Source organism: Capsella rubella, unplaced genomic scaffold (assembly GCF_000375325.1).
Source record: "Capsella rubella cultivar Monte Gargano unplaced genomic scaffold, Caprub1_0 scaffold_7, whole genome shotgun sequence".
NCBI lineage: Eukaryota > Viridiplantae > Streptophyta > Magnoliopsida > Brassicales > Brassicaceae > Capsella > Capsella rubella.
Window position 1 is genome coordinate 10,613,097 of NW_006238917.1, and position 13,864 is coordinate 10,626,960.

The window sequence follows — 13,864 nt, forward strand, 5'->3', positions numbered from 1 at the left end:
AGGTTCTTCTACTCACTGAATAGTAGAATATTAATTTACACAGGGAAGATAAAATATCAAGAAGCTCTCGTAGCTCAGTTGGTTAGAGCACCCGTTTAGTAAGCGGGAGGTCTTGAGTTCGACTCTCAACGAGAGCATTTTATTTTTGCTCTGAGGGGGACTGGTTCAAGCATTAGATGTGAACAGACTCAGATTAGAAAAAAAAAATCGGAACTCTGTTAAAGTCTATGTATTTGCATAAAATCTACTAGAAACAAGAAATCACAAGCTTTAGGAGTTAATTATATTTTTATTTAAAAATACAACCCAAGACCAAGAGTAAAACTTTTACACTTGCCATTACGGAAGAATCCTAAACCAAGTGATTCAGATATCTCTCTAAGTTCCCTATGGGTATCAAAAAAACAATTGAGAGTCTAGGCAGCAGGAGGCCTGAGTTCTTGATCACGAGATGTGTCACGAACCGACTGAGGCATATAATGCCACATTGGCATGTAACCGTAGCTCGGGTAAACAGCCATTTTGTTGTGGTTGAATGCGGCTGGAATCTGAGGCATGAACCCTGAAGATGGAACCACCATTGACTTCAACTGTTGTTCCGTCTTCTCCTTATCCGCCTTCAACACTAGTTTTTCCTCCCTTAGTTCGTTCTTCTCCGCCTATAAAGAAACGTAAAACTTGAAAATCTGCTCTCATTTCAATAGAACTAAGATTCTTGGTTCATGAGAAAGTTATGAACCAACCTTGAGACTCTTGATCTCCTCTAAAAGCTTTTGGTTAGTTTCTTCAAGCTTATGAGCTTCATCTCTAAGTTGATTCAAGATACGTATCGCATCATCGAGTATAGCCGGTTTATCTGTCTTCGGAGTCCTCCCAGGCTCCAAAACTGAGCTCAAATCCATGAACCTAACCAACCAATTTTTTCTTCTTAAGACACCTTAATCCACAAAACAATATCAAAATGAACACATAGACTAAGCTCTAAACATACCTCTCATTTAGCTTCTCCCTCCTCAATCTTTCACGACACGCTTTGGTTCCTCCTCCTCCTCTGCTACACGATCCAGTCCTTGCCCTATAAACAACCATCACAGATTCAATAAAAAACAATCAACTACCACCAGATCACAAAAAGTCTTGACCTTTTTCCAAAACTTACCGCTTACGCGCATAATCATCATCTAAATGTTCCTGCTCTTGCTTAACAGCTCCACCAGATGATCCAGAATCAATCTCTACTTCATCTTCCTGCACAACTCCACAATCTTTTCTCCCTACTCGTTCTAGCTCTTGAGGCAAAACACCATTGTACGACGACAAATCCAATTGAGCTCCAATACTAAAGACTTCTCCTGGCTCCTGCTGCAAATTCACACCATATGACCCAAAATCTGGGAAAGTATCTTCTTGATTAGGCTGCAAACTCACACCAAACTGTGTGTAATCATCAAGTTCTGCTCCATTGCTGCAAGAGTCATGGAACAGAGAGATCCATCAATAAAAGTAATTAACCAATAAGACTAACATAACAAAAAGGTCTACAGAGTTACATCTCCTATTCAAATCTTAGGCCAAACAAGAAACTTTACATAAGGGTTGGTCAAACCATCAACCAAAAGACACAAACTTTCTCCATGAAATGCGGAATAAAAACAAACCCTTTCACAGAAATCGAATAGAACATCAGAAAAACCAAAGCCTGGATATTTAAAGATACGATTTTGAAATTCGCAAAATGGATTGAATTCGATTAATCAAACGAAAAACAACTGAATCGACAAAGACATGAGAGAAACAGAGGAAACGGGAGTGAGAAAGGAAGAACCTTTGATCGAAGCAAAACAAATCAGAGACGAAATCATCGTCGAGAGAAGGATACATTTGAAGTCTCTCAGAACAGATTTGAGATTGTGAGGAAAGCTTCTTCAACGGAGGAGACGCCAATGTTGGAAAAAATTATATATATGTAAAGAATTATTAGATTAAAGGGATCCCATTAATAAAAACAATGTGAGTGACGACAAGGAGATAAGAATGGTGGGAACAATATTCGCCGATTTGATATTAGTGGAAATAAAAAAAAAGAAACGATTTTTTTCCTTTCACTTAAAAAATTCCTTATTCGGGAAAAGACAAATCGTGTTTTAAAATTAACCTTTTTTTAAGTAATTGAAAGAGAAGAAAATATAAAAATTCATTAACACATTTATATGTATGCATTGCATTTGCATTGTATTTGTTCTTTTGTGGATAGTAACTTTTTGTATTGAGTGGAAGTTGGTAAAACCAATCCGGTGCAAAAACGTCTACAAGAGAATCGCTTGATAGGTGTTTTGATGAGCAAGAGCATTAGCTTGAGAATTACACAACCTAGGAAGGAATCAAAATTAGAAAAAACAAAACTTGGTGAAACACAAGAGTTTCATATAGTTCTCATCAACTTCTAATGGGGGAGACGACGTAGCCATGTCCAAATTATGGTTGGATTGATATCTGTATATCGCTGCGATAGTTTTGTGTCGTTTTAACATTTACCAACCACAAAAAAAAGTTATCAAAATTATCATTATCTTATAATTTTTATTCTCAATTTATTTGGAATGTTTTATTTTATCATTATGTTGTATCACTTTAAACTGCGTTGTTATTGAATTGTACCTATGTTAACATAAAATTCATCGGATAAATTATGCGTATTATGTTACCAATCCGATGAATTATATGTTAAGATATGTACATTTAATAACGATATTGCATGTATATTTTAAAACCTAAAAATTTATAGCTACAAATATAAACAAAAATTGAGCCATTATAAAACTATAAATAACAACAATTAAGAAGGGCTAAAACATAATTAATCAACGTCATTCCCACTAGTCATTAATCAATTTGTTTTAAGTGTTGCGTAGTTTGGGTTAAGTAAACAAAGAATAATATGTTTAATTAGATGAGCCAGGATTTATCTGGTGAAGCTGTTAAGTAAAAGATTGACATAATAAAATCCACGAGGGAAGAACAATGAGATGATAGATTCTTGGAGATATGATTCAATATATTGATTGATATAGAACCAATCTCATCAAAATCGTATAAACATCAACATCGATGAAAAGAAGAGAGTCTACGACCTAACCTAGTCCATGTTTTGTGGTCGATCGATCAGTGGTGGTTACAGTGAAAGGAATAAAAAGGGTCCCCAAGTTTTTTTTATCTACCTCTTGGAACCAATGTAACGTCGTCTTTTGTCGTTCCCTAACGCAACTCACAAAATTTTATAACGACGACGTAAAATAATAATTCTTGTGAAGTATAGTATCGTCTCGTGACATTTTTATTGCTCTTGAAAACGACTCATGTGGAACGCACGATGACTATAAAATTCAGTTTTACCTTTTTTCGTCAACTATAGTCTATATATAAACTACGATACCTTACTTAAAACCAATTTGTATTTTGATTGAATTTTAAAATAAGTAGAATCTAGAGTTTATGTTTAGTTTAAGTCTAGAGTTTATCTAGTTTAAGTGTTGACGTGATAGATTTAAAAAGTGAAATTGTTATAAAAACAAAATATAGCAACAATACATATCATGTTAAATTGTTAAAGTTTAGTATAGATTCAAGAAGACAATTCTCCCTGAATGCTAACTCTGATTCGCCCTCGCAAAAGTTTATTGGTCCTTGCTTATCACCGCGGCAACAACCTGAAGACAAGTTTCTAATGAACCTCTTTGTTTAACAACACCTTAAACAGAGAGGGCATCATTATTAGTGGTATCTTATTTCAATCTTTAAACAACGTAGCAAACTTATGTAAATATAATTAAAAGTGAAACGTTTAGGAAAACACAGAAAATTTAGACCTATGGTTTTTGATCCTTACCAAAAAAAACAAAGCATCAATTACACAGAAGAAAAAACAAGAGATCATTTGATCCAAAGAAGCATTGAGTTTCCAAAATGCTTCCTGTTTTCTTCTTAAATAGATTGTGCTTCCTATTTCTTCTTGAATAGATCTCACGATCAATGAGCTTGAAAGTGGTACCGTGTTGATTGGTGGTTGTGACTTGTGAAGGACGTTGTTCCTTCGTTTACAGAGTGAAATATTGTTGCTTGAACTGCTAACTTCCTAAGATTTGACGGAGCCAACGGTATAAGCAGCTTCTAGTCCAAGAAAGATCCATCGGCCCATGTGAAATACAATTAGTATTGAAAGAACAAGTCTCAAATTTCAGCGGTGTACTCACATGAGATGAACAAGTGGTCTCTCGTCCTTTTAAGTATAGGCAATAGTCCGTAGGGATGTTACCAAGAGGCCAGCCTCCGTCTAGCTAGTCGGTAATCTATCAAGATGAGATACCCACATGTTGAAAGCTTGCTTTGGGAGTTGGGACTGCTCCCTTGAACTAAACTGAACCAACAAGTCCGTAGGGATATGTTTCATCTTTTATTTACATGCATATTTTTATTCATTGCAAGCAAACTAATTATATAGGTGAGTGGATAACACACATGCATGCATTTTTTAAAATACTCACACACAAAAGAAAAAACGCATTATCACGTATACGCTTCATTTGTGAAGTATATATATATATATATATATTTTTCTTGTGTTGGTTAGCAATCGCATCACTGCCAAAAGAACCAATGATTCAATTTATAATAAGTAGTTCGAGTTTGAGAGGATACAGTTTCTTAAGTAATATGGTCAATATATTTCCACGTATGGTTAACTTCTCTAGCTAGCAGATGCAAGCAAACCAAAATGTTAAACCTACGAATTGTGAAAGAGCTAGAGTATACCCACGTTGTGGCAACTAGAGCCAACGAAAACAACTGAATCGACATAATATTTTTTCAACTGAAACGACCCAAAATTTTTTGCTTTTTACAAGAGAACAAAAATCTCCTTTGATGATATATTCATGTGAATGGACTACAAAAAATTAGTAATTATGACAAAATATTTTGGTTATCAAATCCACAAAAAACTGAAAAATCTCTTTAGACTGCATAAAAGTGACGAGAAAGTAACCAGTGTACTTGGGAGAAACGCGGTCTCGCTGTAGCATGACGTGAGGGCCAAAGACAAAGATGGCCAACATGAAGAATAAAACAGATATAATGCAAATGATGGCTATAAGCCATTTCACATTCCCAATTTCAGTGATCACCCCAAAAAGAAAGGCCAAGGGCATGCAGAGTAAAGAATAAAGCAGTAAGAGCATGGCCACATGTAAAGATGAGCTAATGAGTGCTGGATCACCCAACTGCGCCCAAATAAGAATACCTATTGCTGCAACCGAACTTTGCATTGCCAAGATGTTATAAAGTATAAAAATCCATAGGGTTGGATTAGTGGCCAAAGTTGCTCTGCCCAAGTTTGGCTTTTGGCTGTTGAACCCACCTGGTATTGTAAAACCTGCAGCGAACGTCACTGTGGCTACAAGAGCTGCTACCACTAGAAGACAGTTGACGTAGTCTCTGTTATTCTTAGTGTCTGGCTCTGACGGTTGTGTTAATGACTTTACACTTGTACAACCTTTTGAGTGAGCAAGGTATAATATAAGTGCTAGCGTCCACCTCTGTAATCCAAAAAAATGTGTCAAGCTAGCTATAAATTATTTATTTATGATCAAAATGTGTTGTATGCATGCAAATGGAATCAGACATACCTCACGAAAGATGTAGTTTGGTTTCATCTCGGACTCGGCGATTTCCCAAGCTGTTAAGCCTCTTTTGTTACGTAATTTTAGTATATAGTTACCGTTAGCAAGCAAAGTAATGGATCTATAGTGCCATTTCATGACGGCAAGGTGCAAAGGTGTATTCCCGTCCACATCTTGCCCAATACCCAAATGTTCCGTAGCTTTATTATTCATCAACATTATTGAAACCTCTTGTTTCCCATTTTTCGCTGCGACGTGGAGAACGTTCTGACCAAGTTTGTTTAGTAGGTATTTTGAACATGGATACTCTTTTATAAACTCTTCAACAATTCTTTTATGACCTTCCTCTGCTGCCCTATGAATTGGGAAATAACCATCTTGGTCGCAGACATAAACAATATTTGTTGATCGGTGTAACAGGTTGCATACTCCGTCATAATACCCTATGAATGCTGCGTATGAAAGACAAGTCATTCCTTCACTATCTCGCTCGTCCATAACACTTGGATATTCACGAAGAAGGTAATCAAGGATACCTGCTCAAACAATTGGGAAAAACAATCAATTAATATACATAGGAAGAAGACTTTACGTACCATCTTGAGGAAGACGTATATAATTTGAACAAACTGATCAATGTACATGTTACTAATTCATGTACAAAAAAAAACATACCTAGGCTCTTGGCATCCAAGGCAGCATGTGCAAGATATTTTTTCCCTTGTAACTTCGAATCAAAGTTAAACTTCTTTAGTTCAAGGTCCTCCTTGCTTGTGATTCTCAAAATTGCTTTTACAATGTCTAACCATCCAGTTCGTACTGCCATATACAAGGATGAAACTTCTTTGTTATTTCCAAGAAAAGCAGCATCCTTGTTCGCCTTCACCAGAACTAGAGCCGTCTCTCGATGGTATTTTTCAATGGCGTAGTGCAGAGGAGTGTTTCCATCATTGTCCTTGAGAACGTATAGATTCAGCATCTCTCTCTCACTCTCTTCGGTACACAATCTATCTGAAGCAAATGTTACCATCTCAACAAAAGTCTCAACAACAGCGGTATGACCACCAGAAGCCGCCATATGAAGCGGTGTCTTACCGCTGGAGTTGGGCAGAAACAGAAGGCACGGACATTCAGAGACAAACTCCTTCACTAGTTCTAAATGACCCCATGCAGCTGCAAGATGAAGAACTGAATCTCCTTCATAGCTCTTAAGACGTGAAATTGGTGTTCCATTGCTTCTCAAACTTTGTTTCCTCCCATCACTTATTTCACTAAAAGTCTCTGGAGTCATCTGGACATCTTCACCAGGGGGAGTGAATATTTCCGACAATATAAGTTTATTAGGGAACTTTGGCAGAGGTTCAGTGTCCCCAGCGCCACCTCCTCCGATTTGAAAGGAGTCATGTGAACGAAGTGTTTTCTGAGATAGTAGCTGAACTAAAAAGTTTTATAACTGGATGTCAGAATAGTTACTTAGTTATAAATTTATAATTTAAGATAAAAACACAAAATAAATATAATTAAATACGTAAAAACATGTTAATAGAAAATTATATAAATTTAAATTGAAATACAAGAAAATAACAATATGTAAGTATGCAAATAAAATTACATCAAAAATGTAAAATATATTAATCAGTTTTTCACCAATAAACACGCAATATCAAAAGAAGAGTTCTCAAATTTCTCTACAATAGAAAAAATAAATATTACATTGGAAGAAAAAAACTTGTGCAATTTTTTTTCTAAAAAAAAACAGATAAATATTTTACCTAATCATTATTAGTTCGTTATTAGTTTTAAAGTTTTCACAAAAAAAAATCAAGTAGAATAGTTTTGTGTTTTCTTTATTAAGTAAATTGATTGGTTTTTTGTAAATTTGGAATTTGTGGGGTTAAATTGACATCCCTATTATGACTCATGTACCTGTGCCATTGTAGACTGTTCCTGTCTCTTCATCATAAGACATATCCATTGACACTTGTGCCTCAATCCTACCTAGATTTGCTTTAGAACTGTCCATCTCAAACCTAAACATATTCACACACAAATTGTTTGAAACACACACAGATTCTATTTCCTAACTTCCCCACCACAAACAAAAGTGCCAACAATCATTACATGAAGAAGGGGCAGAGAAAGACTTACCAAGCGGCAGAAGAGTATAATGCAAGAGGAGAATTTGCTAAAGGTTGAAGAGAATGGGATGGTACGTTCGTCTATTTATATGAAAAGTTTTGTGATGTCTGTAGTCATAACACGAAAAGTAGTAGTGGTGGTGGTCTCCTGTAACTTATGATAAGGTTTTGTCTGTATGAAAAAATTGCAATCCACCACACATACATAGAGCTTTCGTATGAAATCTTACGTTATATTGAAAGATGACCCCGTCAGTTACTAACTGATTAGAATAGAAGACTTTCAAGTCGTCTCGTAATATAGTCAAAATTAGTATGCCTTTTTGTTGGGGGAGAAATGGACAAACCGTGACCCCTTGTTTGTGATATGAATCACTCGTTTCTCTTCATGATTTATCTCTTTATCTTTGGTGTTACTTTTATTTAGATATCCGAGCTTGCGGTAAGCTTCCGGATTGGGTTTTATCATCTATCTATAAATTACGGTTTTACTGTTGTAGCCCAACAGCCAACTACCCAAACCAGCAACATAATTTGAGGGAGCATCTGCCCTTACTCATTTTCATAATTCTTGTAGATTTAAATGTTGTAGTATATGTATATCTAACAAAAAAAAGAAAAAAAAATTCCAATTTCTTTAGACTGTGCCCCGCCCATGCAAAAATGACTTCTGCATCCGCCACTGGCTTGAGATGGTGGTTTTGCAAGTTCTCTCTATCCACTTGTGTGTTCCAAGCAACGTCCTAGTTACCATTTCTCCCAACATCACGTCAGTAAAGTTGTTCCAGATTTGAAAAGTCAATTGATCAAGAACATTGGAAGTTCATCTACCTAGAGAACCGTCTCGCATTAATTCTTACCCATAACCCCTATTAGTCTCAGGTTCCATAGACCATAGATGGTATATATTTAATCAAGTGGTCATAATAGGAAAGTGACATGGTGAGTTGGGGCTGTTGGACTTTGAAATAAGCGGTATATGTCGTGTTCATGAATCCGGAAAATGTGTTACGTTTGACTACTAAAGAATGTTCTATGCATTGATCTTTACGTGTGTGAGATTGAACTGAGTCAATAAGAAGAAAAAAAAACCTATGCGAGTTGTACAGACCATAGTGATTAATCCATATCATATTGAATTATGAATGAGAGAGCTAGCTAGCTGCTGGTGGCTCAAGGGAAATGGAATCGATCAGAATACAAAAGAAACAATCCGCACCTCATCTAAATTTCTTGAATAAGGTTAGAATTTGAGAAACAAGCAAATCTGTATCCACTAAACCAAATACAAAAATACAAACCATGCCTTTAAATAGGCTACAAAGTATAACAAAATAAACGCTTTACCACTTCCACAGAAAACTCAAACATGTCTTTAAACCGCATAAAAGTCACGAGAAATTTACCACTGTACTTGGGAGAAATGTATGACCGCTTTAGCATGACGTGAGGGCCGAAGACAAAGATCGCCACAAAGAAGAATAAACCAGATATAATGCAAATGACGACTAAAAGCCATTTCACGACTATGGTAGAATAACTATATAATAGTTCTCATAATTTGCAATGATAAATAAATATAATTTTTTTTCTTAATAAAAATAAAGATGAATATATGACTATTAAATTTATTTTGGTTAATAATTTTTGTTTGTTTTGTTTTGGTAAAAAATCAATGATTTTGTAGTGGTCATGTGATAGACTTTAAAATACATGGGATGAGTAAATCTTGAAAGTTGTTGTTAATGATTAAAATAATGTAGGAAATCACGTTCCCAATAAGTTTGATAAAATTGCAAAATCAATAAAAATTCAACTTAACAGAAGACTTTATTAAAAATATAATAATCCAAAAACTGATAACAATAAAATCTTAAATTCTAAAAAAATTTAAATTTAAAGATCATCCTGCCAATAACCTTCCCTAACCATTTAAATAGCATATAAAACAAACAAAATATAAACTTTATGACCATCAGAGTAACTTCAAAGATGTCTTTGTACTGCATAAAAGTCACGAGAAATTCACCAGTGAGCTCGGGAGAAACGGATGGGCGCTGTAACATGACGTAAGGTCCAAGGACAAAGATCGCCCAAAAGAAGAATAAAACAGATATAATGCAAATGATGACTAAAAGCCATTTCACATGACCAACTGCAGTGGCCACGCCAAAAAGGAATGCCAAGGGCATGCAGAGTAGAGCAAAAAGCAGTAAGGGCAAGGCCGCATGTAAGGACGAGCGGATGAGTGCTGGATCACCCAACTGTGCCCAAATAAGAGTACCTATTGTTGCTACGGAACATTGCATTGCCAAGATGTCAAGTAGCAGAAAAATGAAGAGGGTTGGGTTATTAGCCAAGGTTGCCCTGCCCAAGTGTGGAGCAGAGCTGTTAAATCCACCTGGTATTGTAAAACCTGCAGCAAACGTCATTGTGGCGACAAGAGCAGCAACGAGTAGAAGAGTGTTGACGTAACGTAATCTCTGTTATTCTTAGGGTCTAGTGGCTCTGCCGGTCTTGTTAATGAGTCTACAGATTCGAAACCCCTTGTGTGAATAGTGTATAATAAGAGAGCCAATGTCCACCTCTGTCATTCAAAAAATGGGTCAGTTATATGTAAACGAATTAAATCTGTTGCATGGAAACGGAATCAGACATACCTCCTGAAAGATGTAGTTAGGTTTCAGTTCTAACTCGGCAATATCCTTAGCTCTTAAACCGCTTTTGTTCCGTAAATTTAGTATCTTGCTACTCTTGGCAAGAAAAGTAATGCATTGAGAGTGCCAGTTCATGATGGCAAGGTGCAATGGTGTATTCCCGTTCATATCTTGCCCAACACCAAGATGTTCCGTATCTTTGTTATTCATCAAGAATTTTGTAACCGAGTAGCTCCCACTCATTGCTCCAATGTGAAGCACGTTCTGACCAAGTTTATTAAGCAGGTACTTTGAATCTGGACAACGTTTTAAAATTTTTCTGACAAGTATTGAGTTATCAACCTCTGCAGCCGTATGGATTGGAAATGAACCATCACTGTTGCGGACGTAAACACTCTTTGGTGATTGGTTTAAGATCTTGTGTACTCCTCCATAATACTCTATGGATACTCCGAAGGACAGACACGTCCTTCCTTCACTATCTCGCTCGTCTACAAGAGTTGGGTATTCATTCAGAATAACATCAAGGATACCTGCTCAAACAATTGGCCGGAACAACAATTAGTATACATAGGAAGATTTTTCTATTTTGCGGAGGAAGTTACCGTCTCAAACTCGTTTTTCATAATTTGAATAAACTGCTACTAGTTTAAGCAAAAAAACAAACCTAGACTCCCGGCCTGCAAAGCAACATGTGCAAGATGTTTTCTCCCTTGCAATTTCGAATCTAAGTTGCCTGCATTTTTCAAAATTGTTTTCACAAGGGATATCCTTCCAGCCTCTACTGCCATATACAAGGAAGAAACTCCCTTGTTATTTCCAAGTAAAGGAGCATCCTTGTCCGCGTTCACCAGATATGCAGCCACCTCGAAATAAAGTCCTTCAATGGCCAAGTGCAGAGCTGTATTTCCATCTTCGTCTTTGAGAACAAAGGGATTCAGAGTCTTAATCTCTTCGGTGCACAGTCTTGATGAAGCTAATGCTACCAATGCAACGAAAAACTTAACAATAGGAGTATAACCCCCATGAGCAGCCACATGAAGTGGTGTCTGACCGCTTGAATTTTTGGCTAATAGAAGGCGTGGAAATTGAATGACAATATCCTTTACTAGTTCTAGATGACCCCATGTAACAGCAAGATGAAGAATCGAATCTCCTGTACTGCTCCTGAGACGTGCAATTGGGGTTTCATCCCTTACCAACTTCTCCATACATTCTTTGTTCCCATCACTTATTCCACTAAAAGTCTCCGGAGTCATCTCGACATCTTCACCAGGGAGAGTATCCGACAATCTAAATCTAGCAAGTAACCGTTGCACTACTACTTCACGGTCTCCCGTAAGAGGCGTGGCGCCATCTCCTTCGCTTTGAGAGAAGTCTTGTGAACCAAGTATGTCGTCCATGGGTAAGTGTGTTCCGTTCTCTTGATCATGAGACACATCCGTTGAGCTTTGTGCCTCAATTCTATCTAGATCCGCATCTGAACTGTCCATAGCAAAACCTGAAATTAAACACACAGATTTAAGTTAATCATAACTTCCCCGACCATAAACAAAAAAAATTCAACCATTGCATAAAGACTTACCGAGTGAGTGAAGAAGGTGAGTAATTGCAAGAGGATTTGCTAAAGGTTGACGATCGAGATTGAGACAGTAAGTTCGTCCATATATATTAAAAGTCTTTAATGTCTCGAGCCATGTTGATCGGAAGGAAAAGTCGTTCTCTAATCACCTATAAATTAACGGAAGGTCGTTCTTTACTCAAAAATAATTAGGAGAAATGCTCAAGCCTCAAGGCATAGCTTAAAATATGACCCGATTAATTACTAACTCATTAAGTTATAATAATTAAAGACTTTGATTGAAGTGTCGTCTCCTAATAAAGTCTTAACTTGTATTTTTCGTATAGAAAGTGACAGCCATATGACCCTATTGTATAGCTCAGCTACCCAAACTAGCAGCATAATTTGACGGAACAAGTTGAGGCGAGTTTTATGTGGAGATGCTCGTATAACATAACTGAGATACCAGAAACTCATAAAGAACAAGTTTATGTTTAGTGATGTAATTTAAGTTCATCGCAAGTTTATTAGTGTAGTACGCTATACTATAGGATAAGCTGTATGCTGTAGCCTCTACCTACATTCTATGCCTTTAAATTGAATAATATTCTTTTTTTTTTTTGGGGGGACAAAATCAAGTTTTAAATTCTATGCCATGAAAATCAAACTGATTTTTTTTAGTTCTTTTTAAAGTAGAGTATGTAGTTCTGAAGTTTTTTAATCCATTTAGCTATATAATTTTGTGGGATTATATTTAGTAAGAAAATTCTCGTTATAGAAAATATATATAGATTAAGGGAAGGAATAAATAGATACTTTATATAAAATTAAAACCATTTAGACTCATTTATCTCAAAATATTAAATGGGTTAATATATTTTTTCCATAACTTAAGAAGTCAACCAAGCTTGAAGCCTTACCAAGTCAAAGTATACAGATTTAAGTTAACCATAACTTCCCCGACCATAACAAAAAGAAGTCAACCAAGCTTGAAGCCTTACCAAGTGTGAGTGAAGAAGGTGATAAATGTAAGAGGATTTGCTAAAGGTTGACGATCGAGATTGAGACACTAAAGTTCGTCCATTTATATTAAAAGTCTTTAATGTCGAGCCATTATGATTGGAAAGAAAAGTCTTTCTCTAAAATGACCTATAGATTAAGGGAAGGTCGTTCTTTACTCAAAAACAATTAGGAGAAATGCTCAAGCCTCAAGGCATAGATTAAAATATGACCCGATTAATTACTAACTCATTAAGTTATAACTAGATTTTACCCCGTGGTGTGCAGTATTTTATGTGTATTTGTTATGTAAAATTTTAACAGTTATATTTTTAAATACGTACAGTTATATACAAAGTTCGTTTAACATAGTCTTTTGATTGCCAATATGAACAATGTATCTTTTGTGGTTTATATATATCGAAAATAGCTAGATAGGTATCAGCGTTAGAGTGAAAAAGGAATTTCCTGCTTTCTTTTTTGTTAAACAAAAACGTACTTTTATCTACCAGGGTCTATTTTCTTTCAAAATTTTTATATAGTATTCGTGATTTTGTGTAATATAAATGTTATAGTATTATAATATAAATTTTCTTTCAAAATTTATATGTACTATTTGTGATTTTGTGTAATAAAATTACTGAATTTCTTTAGTGATTAATATAAACGTTATAGTGTTATAATACTAAATTATAATATAGTTGTATTTGCAAAAAGTAATTAATGTAGAATTTTAAACGTCAGAATTTACATATACCTACGGTCTAATTGTAAATCATTTTTTCCGAAGAATATGGTACATTTGTGTGAATCATTTTTTTCTTTTGATTAAAC

At 35.6% G+C, this 13,864-nt stretch overlaps 3 protein-coding genes and 1 non-coding gene across 4 annotated transcripts; 1 reads left to right on the plus strand and 3 right to left on the minus strand.

The window, feature by feature from the left end:
* Positions 1-63: 63 nt before the first annotated feature.
* On the plus strand, positions 64-137 carry TRNAT-AGU. The gene has a single exon. It is a non-coding gene; the product is annotated as a tRNA-Thr (tRNA).
* A 77-nt stretch (positions 138-214) lies between these two features.
* Positions 215-1,944, minus strand: LOC17878959 (transcription factor bHLH104). The gene is made up of 5 exons (XM_006284127.2): positions 1,826-1,944; positions 1,160-1,465; positions 992-1,075; positions 744-906; positions 215-659 (listed from the first exon to the last, which is right to left on the minus strand). The coding sequence occupies exons 1-5, from the start codon at positions 1,879-1,881 to the stop codon at positions 417-419; spliced, it is 852 nt and encodes a 283-aa protein (XP_006284189.2). The 5' UTR covers positions 1,882-1,944; the 3' UTR covers positions 215-416.
* A 3,041-nt stretch (positions 1,945-4,985) lies between these two features.
* LOC17879374 (protein ACCELERATED CELL DEATH 6) lies at positions 4,986-7,786 on the minus strand (the record flags this gene model as incomplete). The annotated part of the gene is made up of 4 exons (XM_023779315.1): positions 7,602-7,786; positions 6,351-7,112; positions 5,682-6,211; positions 4,986-5,591 (listed from the first exon to the last, which is right to left on the minus strand). Coding segments are annotated over exons 1-4 (2,010 nt in total), but the record flags the coding sequence as incomplete, so codon positions are not given.
* A 2,361-nt stretch (positions 7,787-10,147) lies between these two features.
* LOC17880556 (protein ACCELERATED CELL DEATH 6) lies at positions 10,148-11,963 on the minus strand. The gene is made up of 3 exons (XM_023779402.1): positions 11,138-11,963; positions 10,474-11,003; positions 10,148-10,400 (listed from the first exon to the last, which is right to left on the minus strand). The coding sequence occupies exons 1-3, from the start codon at positions 11,961-11,963 to the stop codon at positions 10,242-10,244; spliced, it is 1,515 nt and encodes a 504-aa protein (XP_023635170.1). The 3' UTR covers positions 10,148-10,241.
* Between the last annotated feature and the right edge of the window lie 1,901 nt (positions 11,964-13,864).

Excerpts from the sequence above, each read along its gene's own strand:
- LOC17878959 (XM_006284127.2), bottom strand. The coding sequence starts at position 1,881 with ATGTATCCTTCTCTCGACGATGATTTCGTCTCTGATTTGTTTTGCTTC. Across the intron at positions 1,466-1,825 it reads TTGTTTTGCTTCGATCAAAG|CAATGGAGCAGAACTTGATG; the intron begins GTTCTTCCTTTC and ends TGACTCTTGCAG. Across the intron at positions 1,076-1,159 it reads GATGATTATGCGCGTAAGCG|GGCAAGGACTGGATCGTGTA; the intron begins GTAAGTTTTGGA and ends GGTTGTTTATAG.
- LOC17880556 (XM_023779402.1), bottom strand. The coding sequence starts at position 11,963 with ATGGACAGTTCAGATGCGGATCTAGATAGAATTGAGGCACAAAGCTCA. Across the intron at positions 11,004-11,137 it reads TTTGCAGGCCGGGAGTCTAG|GTATCCTTGATGTTATTCTG; the intron begins GTTTGTTTTTTT and ends TTGTTTGAGCAG. Across the intron at positions 10,401-10,473 it reads CTAACTACATCTTTCAGGAG|AGGTGGACATTGGCTCTCTT; the intron begins GTATGTCTGATT and ends TTTGAATGACAG.